Source organism: Drosophila gunungcola (assembly GCF_025200985.1).
Source record: "Drosophila gunungcola strain Sukarami chromosome 3L unlocalized genomic scaffold, Dgunungcola_SK_2 000005F, whole genome shotgun sequence".
Taxonomy (NCBI): Eukaryota; Metazoa; Arthropoda; class Insecta; order Diptera; family Drosophilidae; genus Drosophila; species Drosophila gunungcola.
In genome coordinates this window covers 1,064,205-1,086,983 of record NW_026453180.1, presented here as the reverse complement: position 1 = coordinate 1,086,983, position 22,779 = coordinate 1,064,205, and the positions used below count along the sequence as shown (strand labels likewise).

Below are 22,779 nucleotides of genomic sequence, written 5' to 3'. Positions count from 1 at the left end.
ATGGATATCATTTTTGCGTCTGAAATTTTATATAGACCAACGCTCACACTAATTAAAAAATGTGGGGGACGAAATCCAAAATACTAGTTTGTGCAGGGAAATAGAAATTTGGAAATATTTCTTAATAATATTTCGAAGTCATAAGTTAAATGACAATTAATTACAGAAATATATGTACTGGATAAAGCTAATTAAAGCAAATTTTGTTCATTTTTAAGATACATTTTATTTATATTTTACATGAGAAAATATAGGCAATCCTAGGCATAATTTAATTAGGTTACTAGCTAATTATCAACAAGATTTTTTTTACACTTACGCAACTAAGCTAAGAATACGCGAATTTATATCGTTCAGCTGTCAATGTTCGACATTCACATTCAAATTCACCTTCACTGGGGTGAAAGCCCAACTAGTTAATCACTATCGCATGTGGAGTACGGATCTACGGATGTACAGATGTACGGATATGGAGTACGGATGCTGAGCTATCGTATCGTTATCCCCTTAATTGGGCTGCACCTCGCAGACGAAGTAGGTCTCGAAGCTGCAGGGCGAGTCGTTCCACTTGAGGCCCTTGCCGTCGCGGTTCCACAGCTCCAAACAGTTCTCCTCCTCGCCGTTCTCGTACCGGAAATTGTTGGGCTCGCCGGCGTTCCAATTGGTGAATGTGATGGGCCGCCCGGTGGCCATCCAGAAGAAGTTGCCCTCGTCGGCCAGGTCCGTGCCGGAAATCCAGAAATGTTCGTGGCCCAGGCCTGGAAATTAAATGAAAAGCGCTCGAATTATGCTTTATACTTGAGAAACATATAAAAATTGTTCTATGGGTTTAAGTGTAATTGTGAGGTATATTGGTTTTGTAGATATTTACGTTACTTGTATTTCTCTAAGCTATTTCTTAATTTTTCTATAATTTATTTATACACTGATACAAAAAACGTAAGCAATCCAAGTATTTTATGCTGAATTGTAAAATTACTTGCCAAACTTTCTGTAAACGAGAACCTTTACCTACTATATTAAAATACGCCAAGATAATCGAAACCTAAATTTACTAAGTTACAGACTGATGGAAAGTATTAAATTAAATTTTTCAATTGTCTGACGTACACAATCAAAACATTTTTACCCTGACCACCTGACAGCTGCATTCATATTGTCATATTGTCTATAGACTGTAGACAACGTCGTATGCAACAACTGAAATCAGTGGAAAAGCCGATCAATATGACAATAAAGCCGGCCAGCAAACAAAAGCAATTGCGAATGCCCCAGGAATGGAACCGGGGGACTTTGTGAACTGTTGAGTGGTCAGGGGACTGGACTTTCTAGCAGTGCCATAATACACGGAAGTTGGTAACCGAAAACCCAACAAAAGGGGTCGGATTGGGAGCTGGAGTAACGAACTCCACTGCACTTTCCATTGCATAAATCTCCATAAAAATACACATGGCAATAGACGCAGACAAACGGAAAAAGTGAATGTTGCACATTTTTGTTGAAAGCTGACCGCCGCAGGGCCATGGGCAAAAGCCACGCCCACTCACAAAGAAGTGAGTGAATAATAACAATAAAAGCTTTGCAGGGTAAAATAGTTTTTAGACCAGCAAATACTCAGTACGAAATCTGCTGCAATTGCTGTATAATTTAACTGAAAAAAAATAATTAAGACTTATATGATTTGTATATTTAAATAATCTTACAAAGTGACTGAAAGTTAATGTAATTTTTAAGGCAGGATTGCCTAAGAAGTCTCTTGACATTTTAAAGATCTCATATAAAAGTGTAAAGTTGTAAAATATTCTATCCCAAAATTAGACGTCTCACTATCGATTTTTCATATTATTCTTAAAAATATATTATGTATAATTTAAATCGTATTAGTTTTTAATTTATTTTATTTAATTATTTAAATAACCGTATATGGTATCAATAAATTTATTAAATATTTTATAAAATTAAATTGCACTTTGTATGTCAGTGTCTAAAAAATGTCTAAGTTTAAAATAACGTATGACTTTTTATTTTTAATATTATACTTTAAGATTCATTGTGTGTTGTTGTTATAAATTTCGAAAATATTTTCTTTAAAGATATTTTGACCAAATTAAATTTCTCATTTGTATAACATACTTCTGAAGACCTTTTTAAATGATTTTAAGATAACTAAAGACTTTCAATGTTACGTAAAAAAAACTTTGTTTGCCTCTAACATTTAATTCCAAACAAGCTCGCTTCTTCCTTTAATCAGTTTCTCTATGCGAAGAAAGGTTTTTTGAAACTCCCTTGCGAACTTACCAAAGTCACGTATGTGCTTCTCCAGTCTATCGTTCTCTTCCTGTGATGAAATGCTGGCCAGATGCATGCCATGGTATCGGCAATATTGTGTGGCTTTGAACCAGTTTGCCTGTAATGAAAGAAAAAAAAACAAACACACAGATGGAATTGAGTTGAATTGAATTGAATTTAAGATGCATGCCAAGTTAAAGATTATATAATTGTGTTTGCGCAATCGGTTGACCCAGTTTCAAAGAGACTAGATCCAAATCCACCGTCAGCCAACCGAGCCGAAAGGTGCCATTCAATCTCGGTTTCCCCAACCCCGACACTTGTCAATAAAAGTGCCAGAGATTTGTTTGCTCCTGTATTTTCCTTTCTTTTTTTTTTTTGCGGCCATATGTGGAGATATGTGTGAAAGGGGCGGCACTGGTCACGCATTCGCATGGAAATTGAGTTTATCTTCGGATCTGCGTGGGTTTGTTGCCAATTAGTGTTGCTGTTCTGTATCTGATGCGGTTAGCCTATCTAAATGTTATCAACATCGAAATTGGCATCGAAATCTGAATTGGTTTTGTGCTATATGGTCGGTAGATTGTATCCTGTCCGTGTTTCAAACTACATATTCAATTAACTCTAATGGACTTTGGCCGGGTCATTAGCAGAAATGGATGGTTAGCAAAAAACCGAATGGGTATAGGGGCCATATCTCCTGCTGTGAGCTGATGTGCACCTAAATCGATTACGCAACTATCCATCCTGCATCCTGTTTCTGCTCCGCCTCTTAACTTGGCTTTAATTGTATTAGCCGTAATTGTGCGCGAATAAAGAGGGAGATGCGGCATCATGACAAGCCACACATGTGGCATCCACCAGAAGGGTGGCAGATGGAAGGTGTTTAATGCCTTCACTTGTCTTGCGCCCTGAAAGTGTTTATTGGGCTGTAAAAGGTTCATCTCACCGCGTCGAGAAGTCAATTAGTTTGCTGTGCCGAGGTGAAACAAGGACTCTGGTTCATAACAACCAACAACCAACAGTCAGTTGCCTTTAATGGCCCCGAGTTTCTGCCCGGGGAAACTGCAGAAGGTTAATGCCTTGTCTGACTCGTACTTTGATTTTGGTTGAGGAGCATAAAGAAAACGAAAAGCCATTCGTAAGGTTGTCATGGTTGTGCAAAGTCTTTGTTGTGCATTTAGCAAGGATAACTTACAAAAAAAGCCTTTGTTATATTATGGTTAAAGAACACTGGAATGTTCCCAAGAATGCTAATAAATTTATACTTAATTTGTGTATTAAATATTCCATGAATTTATTTACCAGTAGTTGTACAACTTTAAGAAACTGTATATATATATATAAATAAATTAATTCTGTAAGCTAATTTACATTTACATTTAATCGATGTTTTTTATAGAAATCATGACTTTGCTACCAAGTTTTTTAAACTATTATTTTATCACCGTACATTAAATGTAACACGATTATTTTTATCTCCTACATTAGGCAACAATTTTGTGTTAATCAAATTGTAACCCACAAAATTCTGTCATATGCAATAGGCAAAGTCGACCAATTAGGCGACTGAAGTTTTCACAAAACCCAATTGAGTGGCAACAAAGTATTGGCCATGTTGTTAATGTCATTAGCACTGCCACCTTAACACATAGCCACCCTGTTCCCCCTCCCTCCTTCCTCCACCCCATCCCCTTTTTACCACAGGCTTCTATCAATTAGCTTTGATTTGATTTGCGCCTGCGTGAAGCCCAAAATGACATTATGCCTCCGACTACCGGCTGTGCGGTTGTCAAGTCTTATTTACCTCCAAAAAAAATTTAATTGCTTCATTTGCATATTTACACGCGAAATGAATTTGCATTAAATTGCTCATAGGTATTGCATAACATTGTGCCACTGCTTAATAAGAGAAACAAAAAGCCAAAAACTGAACTGACTTTTGAGATACTTATAAAGTCTGAGGTAAGAATTCTTAATTAGAGGTACCCATAAATAATCGGAAAACACTTTGGAATTGATATGCGTGGTTAATTAACTCGCCAAAATGAAAAGAAAAAGAAAACCAAATAAACGAAAACAGAAACATAAAAATTAAATATTAACAAACTTGGGAATGCTCTTAAAATTTTAAATTGGGGATTACATTTCTAATTGTGGCGGAAAAAACCGTTAGGTCATAAATTGTTAAGTCACAGCATATGGGGAAATTATGATAATTTTTAAAGTCGTAAAGATAATCACAATAACAATGAATATTCAAATTTTTATTGATATATAAGAATTTTAAACTGAATTTCAAAGTTCTAGATCTAGGTAACGAAAATAGAAGTTCAATAGCCACCATTGACCAAAATTAATTTATTAAATATTAATATTAATAAATATAAACATAACTTACTTGGTGAAAACAAAAACTATAATAGTAGCTTTTGCAGCCTTACTTTATTTTGCATTTCAATTAGAGTAGAATCAATTTTATAATTAAATTCAAATTAATTAAAAGCAAAGTCGTAAAGATAGCCACAATAACAATGAATATGCAAATGTTAATGGAACTGATAAATATCATTTTTAAGTGAATATCAAATCGTTGCATCCCTATTTCAGTTAGGGTAAGATCAAATAAAACGAATTAAAAATTAAATTCAAATTAAAATGCCAACCTTCAGATGCTTAAAATTTTAATCGCTTTGACAATTGGTTGGGCAATTGTGGGTGGCGTTAGAGGGAGCGGGATGGCATGCTATAGACAGAGAGCGAGGTACAGTTAGCGAAATAACAAATTTGGGAATATTTATGGATTTATTTTCGGTCTTGCTTTCTGGGTGGCTCACTGTATCTGCTGCCTAATCAGCCGACTGGTTAGAGGAAGATGGATTTTTGTTGTTGTTAATTAACTTGCTAATAATGAATTTATTTCTTTTTGTTTATCCGGCGGCATATTCCAAATAGAATTGCTGAGTTTTACACGCTCACTCAGGAACGTTTATAAAGCCAAATATGCAACGAAAGTTGATTAAATATTTATGTATTTGCTTTTTCAGCTGTTTGGTGCAATTAAAGCGTTCAAATGTCGAATTAAAACTGTGGAGATTTATTTGTCATCGTTTGGGTATAAAAAATTAACGAAAACATTTTTATTATGCCAAGCAATTGAGAGATTGTGTTTGGGATTAAACGGTATTTGTTGGGTTTTTTGAATGATTTATTTATTGCAGGAATGGCTTATTCGGAACTTACTTGCATTTTTAAAACCGATTGACCATTTTTCGATTTATAATTTCACCAGTGTTTTCCTTAAATGACTATTGCTTACTAAAATATTGAAATTAAGCACCCACCTAAAATTTATAGTTTGCTATTTAAGAAGACAAGGTTCCGTTCGGTTCACAAATCTATTAACCCACCAATCCAACCATAAATCCACCATCTAACCTCTTCCTGAAATGTTTGCCGCTTTGCTTAATACTAACCATATGCATCTTATTAATTTTACAATGTTGACGCAGTTTCAGTTTTATGACCCTACCTTTAAAGTTCAAGGAGGCAATGCTATGCATTGTATGAATATGAAAATATAATTCAGTTTGACACGAAACCAGTTAAGTAGCCAATTTTAGTATAGCCACAGAGTGTTGCCAACTCTTTCTATTACTCATACGACCAGTGGTCAAAGACGATAGTGGTTAGTGAACGCCTTTTTGATGCTTTGACTAATTCATTTTTAATATGAATAGCGGCTTTGTTATTCAATTTACTATATCCACCGATGCGTGGCCAAGCACGCGCCTCTTTTTGATACCCTAGATTTTTCAATTCATGGTCGACTTGATGGGAATTGTTTTTGCTTAGCTTGGTTTTATGTTTCTGTCAACAGCTTTGATTTTAAAATTAACTTTGATATCAGTTCTAAGGCCGTTTGTTGCCATACTAGTTCACTTATTGCTGTATAGTTTTTTAAAGGTTTTTTACTGTAATTAGATGAGCGTAGAGGCTTAAAATAATTATTATTTGATTTCGCTGCATCAACCAAATTCAAATTTTTTTTATAAATGACTAAGTTAATTAAAAATACGTTTTTGATTCGTGCATAATTTATAAATTAATACTTGGTGCGGCTAATTTTATCGTCTCAAATGTCATTTAACAAAGAAACGATGACAGTTAAATTAATTTGTCATGATTAATAAAAAAATAGAGCACGATTTTGTGCCCAAAATAGATAAATAAAATTTAAATGCAAGCCTACGTTTTATTAATAAGATGTAAATGCCCTAAAATCAAGCATTGCTTATGTTGAATACTTTTAATTGTTTAATTATTTAAATGCTGTGATAGGCAACTCCGATTGTTACAAATACATACATTACAAATCGAAGCTAAACGGAGATTCTTTAACTGTTAATTATTTATTCTCTTACCTCCTATACCCCATACTTAACCAGAAACCTGCTGATATGTGTAATTTATGAAATTAAGCTTCTTTAACCGCCCCTGCTGTAATATTCCATATGCCATCTTTTTGCATTCGGCGGCTGTTGAGAAACCCGAGACCCATCAAACCGGACTTGGTTGAAACCGTTGGCCGGGTCAGTTGCATTCGGCCGGTAAGTTTATGGACCGTTTTGTGGGGCGTGGAATGCCACTCACCTTGAAGAAGATGCCGAGGTAGTACCGCTTCTCCCCCAGTTTCAGCAGCGGCATCGTCCATTTGTTCGGCGTGTACTGCGACTCGTCCGACGCAGTTGGGGCAGTCTATAAATAAAGATCGAAAAGGATGGAGGATAAGCGTCTTGCAAAAACCAACAAAGTTATAAGAATTAATGCGAAAAACGTGGAAAATATGGGCTGGTTTCGACTTCAGGATTTCTTCCTTACGATACACACAAAAAAAATTAATGGCTGATCAAGCCGATCTGATAATAAATAAAGTAAAACTGATTTTTTGAACATACAAATTTCTTAATAAGATCCAAAATAAGTTTTTTCCCAGTACTATTATTTTATGTTTTTATTAAAATTGTATACAAAATGTTCAATACAAAATCTCTAACAAATAAAAATTATGTATTAAAAATCTAGTTTCTGTGACACTTAAACAAACTTTTTAACATGTTTGGTTAAAAGGATTTTGAACTGATTTGCTTGTACATTTTAAACGCCCAAAATAGTTAATATTCAGCCAATTCGCGCTTCTTTTGGTCCATAAAAATTTATAAGCTGGGTTGCCTTGTGCTTGATGCAGACTAAATTCAAATCTATAAATGTTGAATTGCCAAAAAAAAAAAACATTAAACTATACATTTTATTGGGGCATATAATTTAAAGTCGCTTTTACCAGATTTCTTTCACTTCTAGATTGACTCATCTTTAAAGTTCCCTCTGACTAATTAATAACCGCATAAAACCAATCTTAATTTGTGATTTTAATGCCGTACCCACCTTAAACGGACATTTTGGCTGCAGATTGGACAAAAGACTTCAAGACTAATTGCGAACGATGCGCGAAATGTTTGTTGTACCCACAGATTGAGCTATGAAAGTCTGTCCAGATGTCAAAAAGAAACAAATTCGAGTTTGGAACTGGTTGCCTTTAGGAATTCAACGACAACCAGTTCTACTTGTCCAAATGACTTAAGCATAATCCGCTGTGACGCGCTAACTCCAATCCAGCTTAAACTAGAACTCATTTTGGATATCTAAATCAAGGTCTGGTCAATCTATTGTCTGATCTGAAGTATGTGAAGGTCACTTACGTTATATTCCTTCTAAAAACAAAGAAAAAAAAGCGAAACAGTTTCCCTTTTGTTTCGTAACTGTCTTTCCGCTAATGTTTATTAATTAATCATACGCCATGTCTGCCATCTGCAAACATTCTGCGAAGGCCTTGCCAAATGCTGTTGATGGCGATGGTGATGGCGATTGTCGAATGCTGTTGATATATGAAGGGGGCGTAGTGACATGGGGTTTACTCCAAAAAGAAATAAATTTACTTTGAACAACGGGCCAAGTCCGTGCGAAAACATGAACAAAAAGCAGTTAACATTTTGACTCCATCGTAAACAATACAAAAGGCGGTTTAATGCAACGATTTAACAATGCGAAGATTTGGCAACAGTTTTAGGTGTCTGTGACTTTTGCTAATTACGAACAAATTCGTTTTAAATACACTTTTTACTTAGTTTTCTGGGAATTTCATTAAGTTCGGATCGTTAATGCAGTTAAACTCTTTCTTAATGTTTTTTCAAACTAAGAGAATAAATTAAATGTGAAAAAACATTGTTTTTAACAGATAGAAATGTTTGTATTTGTGTTTATTAATTTTACAGCTGTCTTTTAACTGAATATATTTTAAGACTATGCTTATTTCTTTATTTGTTTGGTTTCGTGAAGTAAGCCTATAATTTTGTTGGACCACGGATATTTATACATACATTTAACATATTTATTTATTACCCATGTTAATGAGATGTGATTTTTATTTCATTCATGATTTACACAGTATTAAGACATATCGTTTAGGATGTTATGAATTATGATTTGTGTAAATACGTAACATTTGAAAGATCTTTAATTAACTTTAATTTCCTCCCCTTACAGTTCATTTCTATCAGTTTTTTAAGCAACTAACATTGTTACGGTTTTTTTTTTACCACCTATTAATGTTGCTAATTGATTGCTTGGTGATTTCGCGACTTCATTGCAATCTGCATTTTGGCAAATTGTCTGCACATGTTGCATCACGGAATTAAGTCTTCTTTGTTAATTAATTTCATTGCTATATAAGCAACATTAAAGACCGGTTGGATTTCTGACCAGCTGTCCTCTTCCTGCTCCTCGAAGTCATCTTTTCCACACCCCTCTAAATAATCAACAAAGACTTGAAACAAATTAAAGGTGCCAAATTGATTAAGATCCGAACAAACATAAAATTTGCATGCAGCTTTCCTTCGCCAATCAACTTCAAAGATAACCGTAAATTTATATATATATTTATGCATTGATTGTTTATTAATTTTTAAGGCAAACACTACTCGATTATGGTTTCTTGTGTGTAGTGGCGATTTATCATAAGAGTTATAACCAGTTTTGACACAAGAGGCGTTTTGGCAGAATGGCGAAAAGTCAATGTCAATTTAGTTACCCTGTTGAGCACTACTTCCCTTCTCTCCCAAAAGTATTTTTTAATTATTTAACCTTCGTTGAAACGACACCTAAAATATGTCCAGAAACGTACAGCTTTACTTATATTTTAACTCCAATTATCAAGCTGACATTCAACCACATTTATCGCTGTGGCTTCCTGCTAAATATATATATATATATTTTGTGGAAGAATATTTTCGTGTTTTATGTTAATTAGCTTGGACTTGCAGGCGAACAAAAGAATTTTTAATATTCAAATCGGTTTTTCTGTTATATTAATGTTTATGATTAGGTTTTGACTTTTATAAATGTCATAAATTATTATCTTCTCTAACGGTTGCAATTTGTTTATGGGGTAGCTGAAAAATTGCTTGGATTAAGATAAGATTTAAATTTATAAGATTTATGGGTGGGTTGTTCGGTGGGTTTAAAAAATATGTAAGTCTTTACACTTTTAAATTAATCAATTTAAATTATTCCTTCTTATTGTTTATTTTTCTTTTTAAAGCCCTATCAATTCTTTTATTTTTTAAAATTTACCCATGACCTTCAGTTGATTTTTTTGTTGTCTTTATATTGATTTTAACCTAAATTGCGCCTGGTCTCCTTTTTCAGTGATTTATATTGGTTTTTGTATAAATTTATTTTTGCTCTTGATGAGTTGCTTGTGTCAACGAAATGGCTTGTTTTATTACAAACATTTCAACAGGCAACAGTAAAGGCAACAAAAATGCATTTGACTAATTTCGATCCAAATGGCCGAAACCAGAAAAGGTAAAACAAATCGAATTGGGCCAAAAACAGAGAGAGTCACGATAAATTAAAAAGGAATGTCACGAAAAACGGTAGCTGTCCGAACATGGTTTATACATCATCTATTTTGGCTCTAAACTCCCCAATTAAGCTTCCTAACTTCACACATTCATCCCAGCCAGCCAACCCAATTCGAGAAAGTGAAAGTGGGCTTATATTTTCGGTTTCTTGTTTTTTTTTTTTGGTCAGGACTTGTATGGGTTATGCAATGGTTAATTTGTAACTTATTTTTTCACAAAAACCTACCAGCTACAGGACCTGGTCCTTTGTTGGGCGATGCCATCGTCCTGTCCAGACTGCAAAGCAGTTGGATGGAGATTATCACAGACAAAACGAAATACTTTTGCATGTTTCCAATCGTGTTCAGCTATTCAGATATCTACTCTATTCAGATATTTATGCAAATGTTATTTTTTACGTTTTAAATTTTTTTTTTTATTTGGTTTACACACTTCCGCACACTTTTTACCCTGAAAATTCCGTAAAATATTTGTAAATGTGTATTGACAAAAAAATTTCGCTTTTGTGTTTTCAACGCATATTTTTCTCGGTCGTCGGTTGTTTTGTTCGAAATATGAATTATTTTAATAAGAAATAGATGCTTATCGCATGAAATCGAAAGTTGTGCGAAATGCGGAGACGGAAACTTCGGTTTTCGAACGTATTAAATGGTGTGCGCAGGCGTGCGCCCAAACTGACCGTCGGTTGTCGAAGAACTAACCAATTCGACTCAACTCGGCTCCAACCAAGGCAGAATTCCCCCAGAGATTTTTGGAGGGGGGGGTCTCTCTCTCTCTCCCAGAGAAAAAGAGATTCACTCAGAGAGATCGGCTTGGCTGGAGTCACCCAGTCACCCAACTGGTTCGAGAGAGTCCAAGATCTCCCTTTCGAAGACGAACTTGTTTGCCGCGGCCACCACAAGAGGCGAAAAAAAGGCGAAACGAAACCCGAAAGATTAACATCGCCCGAGATCGGCCATACATGGATGGATATATGGCCAACGGTCGGCGGACACTTGCGGTTGTTTGTCAAACACTTGACGCAGCCTCAGCTGGAGATCGAGAGCTCAAGTCGCATCTAAAGCTGAATCTCAAGCTGAAGCTGAATCCGAAGCCTCACCAAGGTGAAAAACGAACAAGAAACCTTTAAAAGAACGCTCTGGCTTCGAATAAAAGTTACCTACCACAAAATGAGCGCAAAAAGAATATAGAACATTTTTTGAAAACAATTATTATTGTTTTCTGCCAAAAAATGAGCGGAAAAATATATAAAATTTTCTTCAAAAATTATTGTATTAATTCCCAAACATTAAGTCTATTTACCCATTTTTTACAAATTTTATTTACTTTTTTTCTATATTATTTTCATAACACAAAATTATGATTGGCTTTATTTTTTTTTAAATTAAAGTTCAAAATAAGAATTATATGCTTATTCTGCTTTTGAATAATATTAATATATATAATATAATTTTATTTTAATTTTTTCTCCACTTAGAAAATAAAAGGGAAATGTATATATGGTTAATTTTACTGAGGAACCGGAAGACTTTACTCAAGAAATACCAGTGACTCACGAGCTAATTAAATAAAATATAAATGCAATACATATAAAATAAAAGAATTCGCATAAGTCTAGACTAATTTAACATACTCCACAACTAACGGGTACAACCCCAAAAGTGGAATCATTTCAAAATTCTGGTTTCGCTTCTGCGGTTACGGATTTCGCTCAGTTTGGTTCTCTTCTCAACTGATCTAAGTTCTCGGATTACGCAATTACCCCCGGGATTTTGGATGCATTTCAAACGTGGGCACTGATTTTGGTCTACGAACAAACTGGGCCGAACCAGAAAACTTAACTTCGCGCTGTTGCTGGCCGAATTTCTAAAAACGGCGACCTTGAGATGCAGATGATGAACTAGTTTTTGGCTTAGATTGTTCGTTTCCAGCTGCTGGCGTTTGCCTTTTCATTCAACTGTATGCTGGTTTTACGGTCATACATTGCGTATACGTGATGCTTGTCAGAGATCAGATAAAAGTGATGGGAAGATAAATGGTGGGATAATAATAAGATGTATTTTCAGGTGTCAGCAATGTAGGTTGGGAAGATTCAGCTTATTTTCGACATGTGTGTAGATAGGAAATTTATTGGAGTTTTAGTTTATTTAAAAATGCTTAAAACCCATTTATCTTATAGCACTCAACACTTGTTAATCAAGCTTGTTACTTTAACTTTTAATTATTTAGTTGTCTTTCATTTTTTTTTTTAATTTTAAGCTTCCCAGATTTTTTTACCTGTTCTGTTTTGTTTTTTCATTATTGTTTAGTTCAATAACACATTAATAACCAGCATTTATTAAAAGGCCTTTGAAGTTCCAAAAAATTCTACTATAAAAGCTTGAATTTCTTTACCATTAAGTTCATACAAAATATTGTGTCGGCAATTAAGTCTCGGCCATAAAAATTGATTATCCCGCCAAAGGGGACAAAAACTATTGACAACTTTTTGTGGCAAATGTCAGCTGCAGAAAAACACGCAGAGATTCCAATGCAGATGCCAGAGTCGAAGTGCCAGAGGAAAACCCATCTGCAATGGCCGCAATTTGTGAAGAAATCCGAAAACCAAGTCGCCAAGTGGCAACCACTTGTTGCTGCTGGCACCGCTTTACATATTTCCGTATTTTCGTTCTTTTTTGCATGAAAATCAACTTTATGTGGTTGCCCGGTGCCTTACGTTGCTTACGTGCCTTAAATTAATTTTTTTGTTGATCTTTTGGTATCTTGTAAGCGGCATCGTTTCAAATTCGCAGTTCTTCTCCACTCCCAGCAGTTGGACTAATTAATTAATTGGAAACAAGCAATCAGTGAAACAAAAAACGATTCAGAGCAGCTGAAATTTAATGTGTATTTATTCCGATTTTCAGTAGTTTTATATGCAGCACGCAAACAAAACCAGATAAGAGTCAGCTGCAGAAAAATATATAGGCGACGAGTTCATTGCTATCTACCAAAAACCAAGGCCACATGTGTTGAACATAAAAATTCTTTAAGGTTTCCATCCGGGAGATTCACCGCAAATCGGAAGTGATTTAAATATTTACTTATGTTCACAATTAACTTATATTACTATAAATTATAAAATCATTAATTGTCATGAACTTGCTGTTATTTTATATATATATATATATTAATAATCTTAATGATATAATAAGCCATTGGCTTCATCTTCTACGCAATATATGGTATTTGATGGATCTACAAGCCAAAGCTTTTACAATTCATATCACGCTAATGGAATGGAAATTCGAATTCAGATTTTGTATGATAGTTTTAAATTTATTTTTGTTTGTGTTTGTGTTTGCCCTATGAATGTGATTAAGGTGGTTTGTTGAACTATAAAACTCGTTTCAATTGGAGCTTTGCAGGGTATATGACGTACTTTGCTTATTTCATAATTTTATTTTTTGGAAAAAATAGGTTAAATTATACATTTTATATATATTTATTATGTAGGTTTTATCAAACAATTAAAAAACTTCTGATTTAGTTTCTTACTTATTAATAAGTCCTATTTTATAATTATATTTATATGAACAATAAATGTCTGGTTTTAGCATAAACTTTACAAAATAATTTGTTATGGCAAACATTCAAACTTTTGATTAAGTTTCTAACTATCATATTAAAGAATTAAACTTATATGAATCATGGAACATGGTTTTAACATTGAATCAAATAATTATAAAACTTTTGATTTAGTTTCTTACTCATTGTTATGTCCTGTTAAAGAATTATATTATATAAATCATGGAACAATATAAGACTGAATTTAAAATAGATATACATGTCTAAATACACTGTGATAAAAGTTATAAGCTTTTATCACTGCAGTTTATTCCTCTTAATGTTCCATAATGAACTTCCATTTCCGAAACTCATGCAAATTCTTATCTCAAACGACTGTCTCATTGAATTCAAAAGAATTGCTAACAAAGTATCCTCAACTAGTTTTCTACATCTGGAAGTGGGTGCAATGCCTCCTCGAATTCAGTTTTATGGCAGCTCTTTTGTTTCACATTCTTCTCGACTCGTGTGTGGGTAATAAATTTTAATGGTTTGACGTTTAAGCTAAATAAAATCCCGTCATCGAACTACTTCTAGACTTGTCTTGATTCAATTCGATTCGTTGCGATGCGATTCGATTCGTGGTCGTGAATTTTTCAGAAGATTTTGCTCAGGGTTAAAATCGGTGCGAAAAAGAGTGACGGTTGGCAACCAGTTTCGACCCTGGGCCAAGTGAAATAAAAAGTTTCATAAATTTGCAAATTTTTTTCGCCTTTAAAGTGTGCAAATAGCCTGACAAAACGAGGCTCGGCTCGGCTCGGCTCGGCTTGGTCTGATATGTTATGTAAACACATATGCAGCCCGAGGCCATTCATCATACGCACTGTGATCCCGGAGGCGACAAAGCGATCAGTGCTAACAAAAAGCTGCGAAATGCAAATAAATAATGGAAAAGGGTAATGCTTGAGAGGTGCAGGTAATGAGTTGGAATACTTCCATTGAAAATGGTGTGAAATAAGGTTGTTCAATAAATATAAAAGGGAACAATACAAAAAGGCAATATTTAAACAATAAAAAACCAAGTGTGAGGAAAAAAAATTGTAAAAAAATATAAGACATAAATATATTAAAAACTAAAACTAAAATAACAATCAAAACACAGGTAGCGTAAAAAATTATACAAAATAAAATTTATATAAGTTGTAAGAAATTTCCAGAATCATTTATGTATTCCAAAAAAACTGGCCAGAATGCTCATAAAAAATGAAGTTAAACAATTAACTGAAAAACTTTAAGTGAAGAATTCATCGAAATTGCCAGATAATTGTTTGTAATCCCTTAAAAAGAAAACACGAAAAACGCAGAGGAATGTCAATTTTAATTTTCGTGCCCCATATGGAATTTTTAACGTACTCAAAAAGGAATAAAACATAAAACAACTCTTCAAGGAATGAATTGAAAGTGACAACTGCTTGAGGCAGGGGAATTCCCCAAAACATAACTTAAGTTAAAACCGACATAATTTAATGGTATAAGATAGTAATTGTAGTGATGCAGCTGGAAGCCGAACGAGTGGAACTAAACAAATTAATGTGGATTGATTGATGGACAGCGACAGCGTGGCTAATGGCATAACCTCTAAGTAATGTGTAAGGTGAAGTTTAACACAAATTCCAAGCTTGATCGCTTTATCAATGAGTGGGTAAATGGGGAATTGATTGATGGTGGTTAGAAATGGAGAGCATAGTTGTTTTATTTATAATTTAATATCTGACTTTGTTGATGAATGTATGGATAATTTAAAATTATTTTTAAAAGGATCTTAACTCACCAGCATCGACTTCGTTTTCGCTGGGATCGCGATGGAATATGTTGCCATAGTACTGATCGTGCTGCTCCGACTCCACGCTCTGCAGGGATTCCTGCACATCGTAGTCGAAGTCTTCCTGGTTGGCTTGAGGCTGCTGATCCCGATCCTCCTCCTGGTCGTCCTCCTCCTCCTCCACCACCTTTTGAACTCGTTTGCGATTGTAGCCGGTTTGCCTTTTGGTTGCGGCAGCTGCCAGGCGATTCCTCTGAGCTCCACCACCACTCCTCTTGAAGTTTCCCCCATCTTGGGCCGCAAATCCTCGCGGACGAGGCCTAGGCGATGGTTTTGGCTTGGGCAGAATATCCGCAATGGTGGGAATCTTCTGGTTGGCAGTGCGATTGGGAAACAGCCGTCGCTCCAAGTAGTTGGCAAATATCTGCTGAGTTATTTGATTCTGGCGGGCTATCTCACTCTGATCCAGTTGGGCTCCTAAAAAGATTCCACAATTAATCACTGAACAAGTACCAAATCTCCACATGTGGGTCACCCGAAATGATGTAATACTAAAATTTTGATTTTTAAGAGTAATTACATAAAGTGCGGGACAGACAACCCACGTTGAGGTGTTGAAAATAATGTAATTAAAACAAAGTCTTTAAAATAAAAACTCCACGAAGTCTGGTTACCCTTGTGGGTAAATATTATACAATATCATAACCAAATAGCGAGTTAATGGCAACAGTTAGGCAGTGGAGTGGTGATTTTTTATATCAATGTTAGGGCATCATGATGAGCGAGTCACTTGATGAATTTTTGATTACATCGCTTGGGCTTTGAAGTGACACGCAGACATCATTCAAAAGTCTTGGAATGAAAGTGAGAAGATATGTTAATGATTGAAATCCCGGTCCTCGCTTGCCATTTCATCTGCTTTAAAACAAAGGGTGTCAAGGTCGGCAAAGACTTTTTACTGCCCCGCAGTTAAGCGGATTGCAGTCGCTTTACGACCCATTCCATTTTCCCAAACTCCATGTGATGAGCCCGAAATTGCCAAATAATTGATATAAATATTGTGGCTTATGTCCGGGCTCTTTGGCTGTGCCATAACCGATGCTAACTGCTCGGTGATACATTAGCCCCGCCCAGCCCTCAGCTCCTAATTTAAGTGGCATTTCGGGTTAAATTTATCTTCAGAGTGTAATGGCAGAAATACAGAAAAAATAAACTTAAAATTATTACGCAATTACGCGTAACGTTTTTAATATTTTTTTAAATATATCTTAAAGAGCAAAAGAGTTGAAAATTCCGCCCTGACATTTGTCTGTGATTGAGTGGGGACACGAGCAGTTTTCTGGGGGCTTTCGATGGGGCTATGTCAGGTGAAACATTAATGCCGGATTACCGAAAACAAGGCCTCTGCTCACTTGACTTTGGTTGGCGGATAATTCGGCGCTTTATCTGATTGCCTTCAGTTAATGAAATTGGACTCTCTGAATGGGCGAAGCGACCACAAAGATCTTCATTTAAGATCAGAGGCTGTTAATGGAAATGGAAAGTTCGTGTCTTCAGTAATAATGTGAAAATTCGGAGGCAATTTAATGGAAAGCTAATTTGGGAAAGCAAATCGATTAGCAAGCTTTTATATAACTTTAAAAACTTTTATTTTCGATACAACTTAAGGTCCCTGAACTGTTAAAATAATTATATATATAAACACATGTTTTTAACATTTAACTAAACTGGAAATAAATTGTACTTTAATTTTCATGTATATCTGGTTTGAACAAAATTTTTTTGTGTGTTATATAGGTATATATACCATTAAATAATTGTGATTTAATGCAGTACAAAAATGTACAATAAATTTAATATTGTTATGGTTCCAATAAAACAACAAAAAATAATTTTGCAATGAACCTAATTATAAACAAGTCTAAAAAAAATGAGTTTCGATAATTATAATTGCTTAATCCGATTCAGTTACTCAAGGCACAAATATTTGAAGCAATTTGTTAATCCAGCTCGGCGGATGTGAACATTATCTAACAACTTCTAAAGAACTTCAGGTGCTTTCAAGCCGCAGCGGAATGGCAAGTCATCGAACAAGACTTTAATTTCGGCATTAATTACCAATTGAGCTGGAATTAGAGTTTGCCTTTGAGGCCACCATCGAAAGGAGAACAAAAGGCAGCTCAACGCACTCGAACAAACCAGACAAAAGCCAGAGTTCGTTGTTGACTTTTTGTTCTTCAAGAGTTCGCAGTCCTTGGCTTGTTAAACGAGCATTATGCGAGATAATTTACGTGCCATTGTTGGGCGCCATTTGCTGACCGGTTGAAATTGGGATTGAAAATATGACAACAGTTGAAACGTGATGGCCTAAATGCTTTTGAAGTGTAGAAAAATAGAGGGGGGAGTTCTGATATACGATCTAATATCACTGATCACAAAAGTGCACACCAAAAAATGGGACAGGATAAGATAATTTAGTAATTTTATCTTTCATGTCTCAAAGTATTATTTTCTTGTCCTTGTTTCTAAGTTTAAATGCTCTCCTTAAAATCAACAAAAATTAAAGGTCTTGAATATTATTGTTTTATTACAAAATTAAGATATTTAACTCATTAACTTCAGCAAATAATAAATGTTTAACGTTAAGGCGAAGTTTTAGTTTTAAAACGATCTCCTCTAAATCCTGAAGTGATTCTTTGAGATCCTGATCACCTCGATTCGAAAATTTTTTTTTAAGACATTACCTTCATCATCAAGTTTAACTATTTAATCTAAGATAGGATGTATTTTCTCGATTTTCCGATATTTTTTGTTTAACTTAAACTTAATTTTATCCCGTTCAAATTTTGTATAACAACATCTTTTGGTTATAAATTCTTATTGCTAAATCTTTTTGATAATTTTTGCCCGTGCAGTTGTCGATCGGCCAGGGCATTCAATAACTTCACGACTTGGTGACCCAGTTGTGTCTCCATTGCGATGTGTATCTATATCGGGCAACAACTATATAGCTGATACTTGGACCGGCTAATTGTCGTTTGCACAGGCCACATAAATCATGACAACTCGCAGAGGATGTTGGCTTTGCCTTGAGAGAAAAACGAAGCGAACCTATCAAAGCGGTAAATCATTTCCACCATCACAGCATTTGCGACTAAGAACCGTCTCAAAATGTTTCTGCATCTGAATCTGTTTCTGTATCTGTATCTGTGTATTTGTGGCAGCAACAAGCGACTGCAGTTGCAACTGCAACTTTGAGGGCCGTGCAATTGCCGCTTGGCTGAAAAGAGGTCAATTAGCTGCGAGGAGTAGCCCAGAGACAAAGGATTTCGCAATTCCGCTCGCTAAACGATTATTTTTTTTTAACTGTTTGTGGACCAGCATCCACATTCTGTAAATATACTTTTTCAAACGCTTGCGCAATCCGCTTGTATCTCTTGTTTCGGGTAATTACATGAGCAGCCAATGCGGCGTATACGTTACGCAGGCCAAGCCTCAGATTTCAAGCTGTGGTCAAACTTCTTTGATTTACGATCTCAAGGTGCCTAAGAATCGGTTTTTCCATCTGTATACAAATTTGATACATTAGATCTTAATTAATTTAAGTTGGCAGACATGTTTCAATGTCAAGCTAACAAGATTTATTTGTTCAATGCTGGAATATGTAATTATATTCATAGGCATATGGTAATACTCTTACAAAATGCAGAGAGCAATGTATTATGGCTTGACTGCAATGTCTTTAATGAAAATAAAATATTATTTAAGAAGTTTTGATCGGTAAGCAATTATTTTAAAGCATAATATTTTATGATTTATGTAACTTTTAGTTTTCTTCTCACTAAAAAATAATCTCATCAATTTTCCAAATATTTTAAAGCATTATATAAGTTACTTTTATTTAAATTGTTACCACTTTTAAATTGAATAAATATCAATAATATTAGGAAAAATAAAATAGAAACAAAATATTGATGGATAGCGTCGAAAAATATTATATAAAGGTACTTAAAAAGATAGAGTGTTCAAATAACTAATTGATATTTATAAATTCCTTATCTTGACAAATTACCTTCTTAAGTGGTAGGCGCAACACAAACAAAGGTTCAATAGCTCTTCTCTCATATTAATAAAAAAATTTGCATATTTCGTAAGCATTCGTTTTATTTTTGGACAACTGTCAGCTAATTTCTGATCATCACGAGAACCAAATTTCCAATGCAAATCGAAATTCTTTGCTGGCATAATACCCAGTAATTATTGAAAAAGGCTCGTCGAGAGGTGTTTGAACTCTTATTTTTCGGTTTTTTGCTTTCAGCTCTCAACTGGCCCCTTTAGACTCATTAATCTTTTGGCCATGTTTGGGGAAAAGTTGTGGACACGTGTTCGATTCTTCGGCTTTTGTTCTCGCCAAAATGCCACGAGGTTAAAGACTTGAATTTTGCTCACCAACTGCCATAATTCTTTCAGCTATAATATATATAATATTATAATGTATTTTCTGATTTGCGTCAGTGTTTTCTTTAACTCAATATTTTATTTAGTATTCTGAGGTCACCTGCATTCCAATTTAAAAAACAAAGCCAAGAAGCGCAGCCCAAAAGTAGAGAGAAACGTATCGCAAAATATTTTTCAAACTGGATTTCTTGTTTCGTTTATTTGTTGAATATTTATGCAACTAGAAGATGGGCACTGAACGCACCTACCTATGTTATAAATACGCACATAATCTATACATATAACTAATATATATCGCGAGATAAAGCCGCTGATGCGAAATTTTGCCTCCGATTCGCCTCGATTGTGACGAGATTCGCTTGCGTAGAACTCATATGTTTATGAAATGCGAAGTCTTTAAATGCCAAATGGTGCATGGGAAACACAATTTGCATTTTAATAACAAACGCCACAGTTTCTTTTTTGAATCAGCTTTTTTGTTGTAATAAATATATGAAAATCAATACAGATGATGTGCTTAAGAATTGATATGTTATGCGAAATTAGCATGGAGATAAATGTGAAGAGATTTTTTATGCAAATTCTTGTCTAATTTTAAAATTCCTTTATTGTGTGTATAATTAATAACGAAAAACTAGATTTGTTTTTATTTCCAAAACAATCGTTGGCGTAATTCAAGTGTCGACTGCTATGTACCATAAATCTTATTTTTTTTTTATGTTGTTTATTAAGCAATATTAGTTGTTAATAGGTTTTGATGTAATTAGACACAGTCAACAGATAAATCTATTTAATACTGGTTTTTTCACCAATATTTTAAATAGACTTTAATTTTAAGAAATGTGGGGCATAAAAGCTAAATTTAGGTAAGATAAAGATTGTACAATAAGAGTTACATTTCTATGGCTTAACTATCTTTTTTAATATATGTCACTAAATTATTTATTTAATTTTAAAAAAATGTTGAATTGAAATAATATATTGTTAAGGTTAAGTTTAAAATATTTGCTATGACTCAAGATTTATAATCATTAAAAAAAACAACTAAACTTTGAGCTTCAATTAAAGTATAAAAGTAGCCAAATGGTTAAGCTAAGTTTGCTTAATTTTCTTGAACTTAAAATTGTTTACCAATGGCTTTCTCTCACTTAAACCTTATAACTAAGCCCACCGCACCCTTGAACTACCACAGTCTTGCCACCTACATCTTTCACTTGACAACAGTACTACGGTTCAAAGCAATGTGGCCAAGAGCAATTGTTAATATTTGCAAGACAATTGACACTGCCACTCGATGATGTCCATCGCAGGCTGAGATTGAGACTCTGACCCTGACACGGATTCACCACCATCGAAGGCACTTGGAAAAGTGCCTCAAAGGGTACCCAAGTACTCACCTCTCTTATCACGGCCATTTTCGATGTGTTCGGCCTCAGTCGGAACATTTCCTCCCGCAAAGTGGCTAATATTACTGCTGCTACTGCTGCTGCTGCTGCTGCTGATGTGATTGTTTTGATTGAGATGGAAACCGTGTGGCACATTGCTGATGTTTATTTTGGTTGGGCGGGGGTTGGGTGTATTGTGGCCGGAATCGACACTGGCCAACGAAATGAGCACTATGATGAGCGTGGGGCGTAACATTATCACTGAATTTGCACTTTTTCCGCGAATCTTAGACACCAGTTGAAGTGCACTTGGTTGTGAGATCTCTCGAATGCGAATGCACGAAACCGAAAACCGGGGAAAGTCAGGCAGGTCGAGGGGCTATGGTATAACCTCCGATCTCGAGCTGTAACTGAAAGCCAACTGATCGAGGGTCTGGGCCAGATCTAGCTTATTTGGTATGCAGCAGCATAGCTTTCTAAATTATCAAATATTTATCGGGGAAATGTCGTCTGGTATCTGTATCTCTTCTTCGATCGCCAGATCGGCAGTAGTCTTTTAATATTCAAATACTTTTGCTTGTTTTCTCCGCCCAACGCTGTCAACGCTCGAGGGGCGGGGAAAGGTCTTTAAGTTAGGGCCATTAATTTGCGCCTTCGAAATTTGTATCTATATTTTTTTGTAACCAGGGTTCGATGCCTGGCGATCGTGAAGGCGAACGCGGATTAAGTAATCACCGTAGATCTCCACTCAAAATTCACTTTCTTTCCGCTTTCGCAGAGAGTGAGATTCAGAGAATTGGAGTGGTTTTCTGGTTGTCTCTTTTCGCTAAAATCTCTCACTTTTTATGGCCTGTGCCATGCAGCGATCTCAAAAGTTGCTCGCATTCGGGGCCGATCCACCGAACAGTTAACATCTATGCTTGGGCACCGCTTTGCGTTTTTTCGAGTCTTTCCTGCGATCGCACTCGCCGTGTTAACTTACAGACTAAAGCGTTTGAACGCAACTAAAACGAGTTCCTCGCTCAACTCCTCTCCGAACCGTCGATCGGTGGATCGGCGGATCGGTCAGCTGGCCCGATCTCTCTCACTCTGCATATAAGTTATATGTGTGTATATCGCTGGCGGCCCCCAACTCGTTTGAAGTGACCAGACCAGACGCCAAACCACAAAACTGCCGCTGCATCCAACGCCTTCTTTTTCCACGCACCCTCCTCTGAAGATTTCTTGCTGGGATGGGACCCAGTCTCATGATTTTTAATTACAGGTGTACAATAGATGAGGACGTATTACTGTTCTG

At 35.3% G+C, this 22,779-nt stretch overlaps 1 protein-coding gene across 1 annotated transcript; it reads right to left on the bottom strand.

Moving 5' to 3' along the window:
- Nucleotides 1–201: 201 nt before the first annotated feature.
- On the bottom strand, nucleotides 202–22,749 carry LOC128259151 (uncharacterized). Its single transcript, XM_052991348.1, is given in 6 exon segments — nucleotides 202–758; nucleotides 2,299–2,407; nucleotides 6,943–7,029; nucleotides 7,031–7,047; nucleotides 15,649–16,116; nucleotides 21,495–22,749. Coding segments are annotated over 6 exon segments (1,176 nt in total). The 5' UTR covers nucleotides 21,739–22,749; the 3' UTR covers nucleotides 202–507.
- Nucleotides 22,750–22,779: the final 30 nt, after the last annotated feature.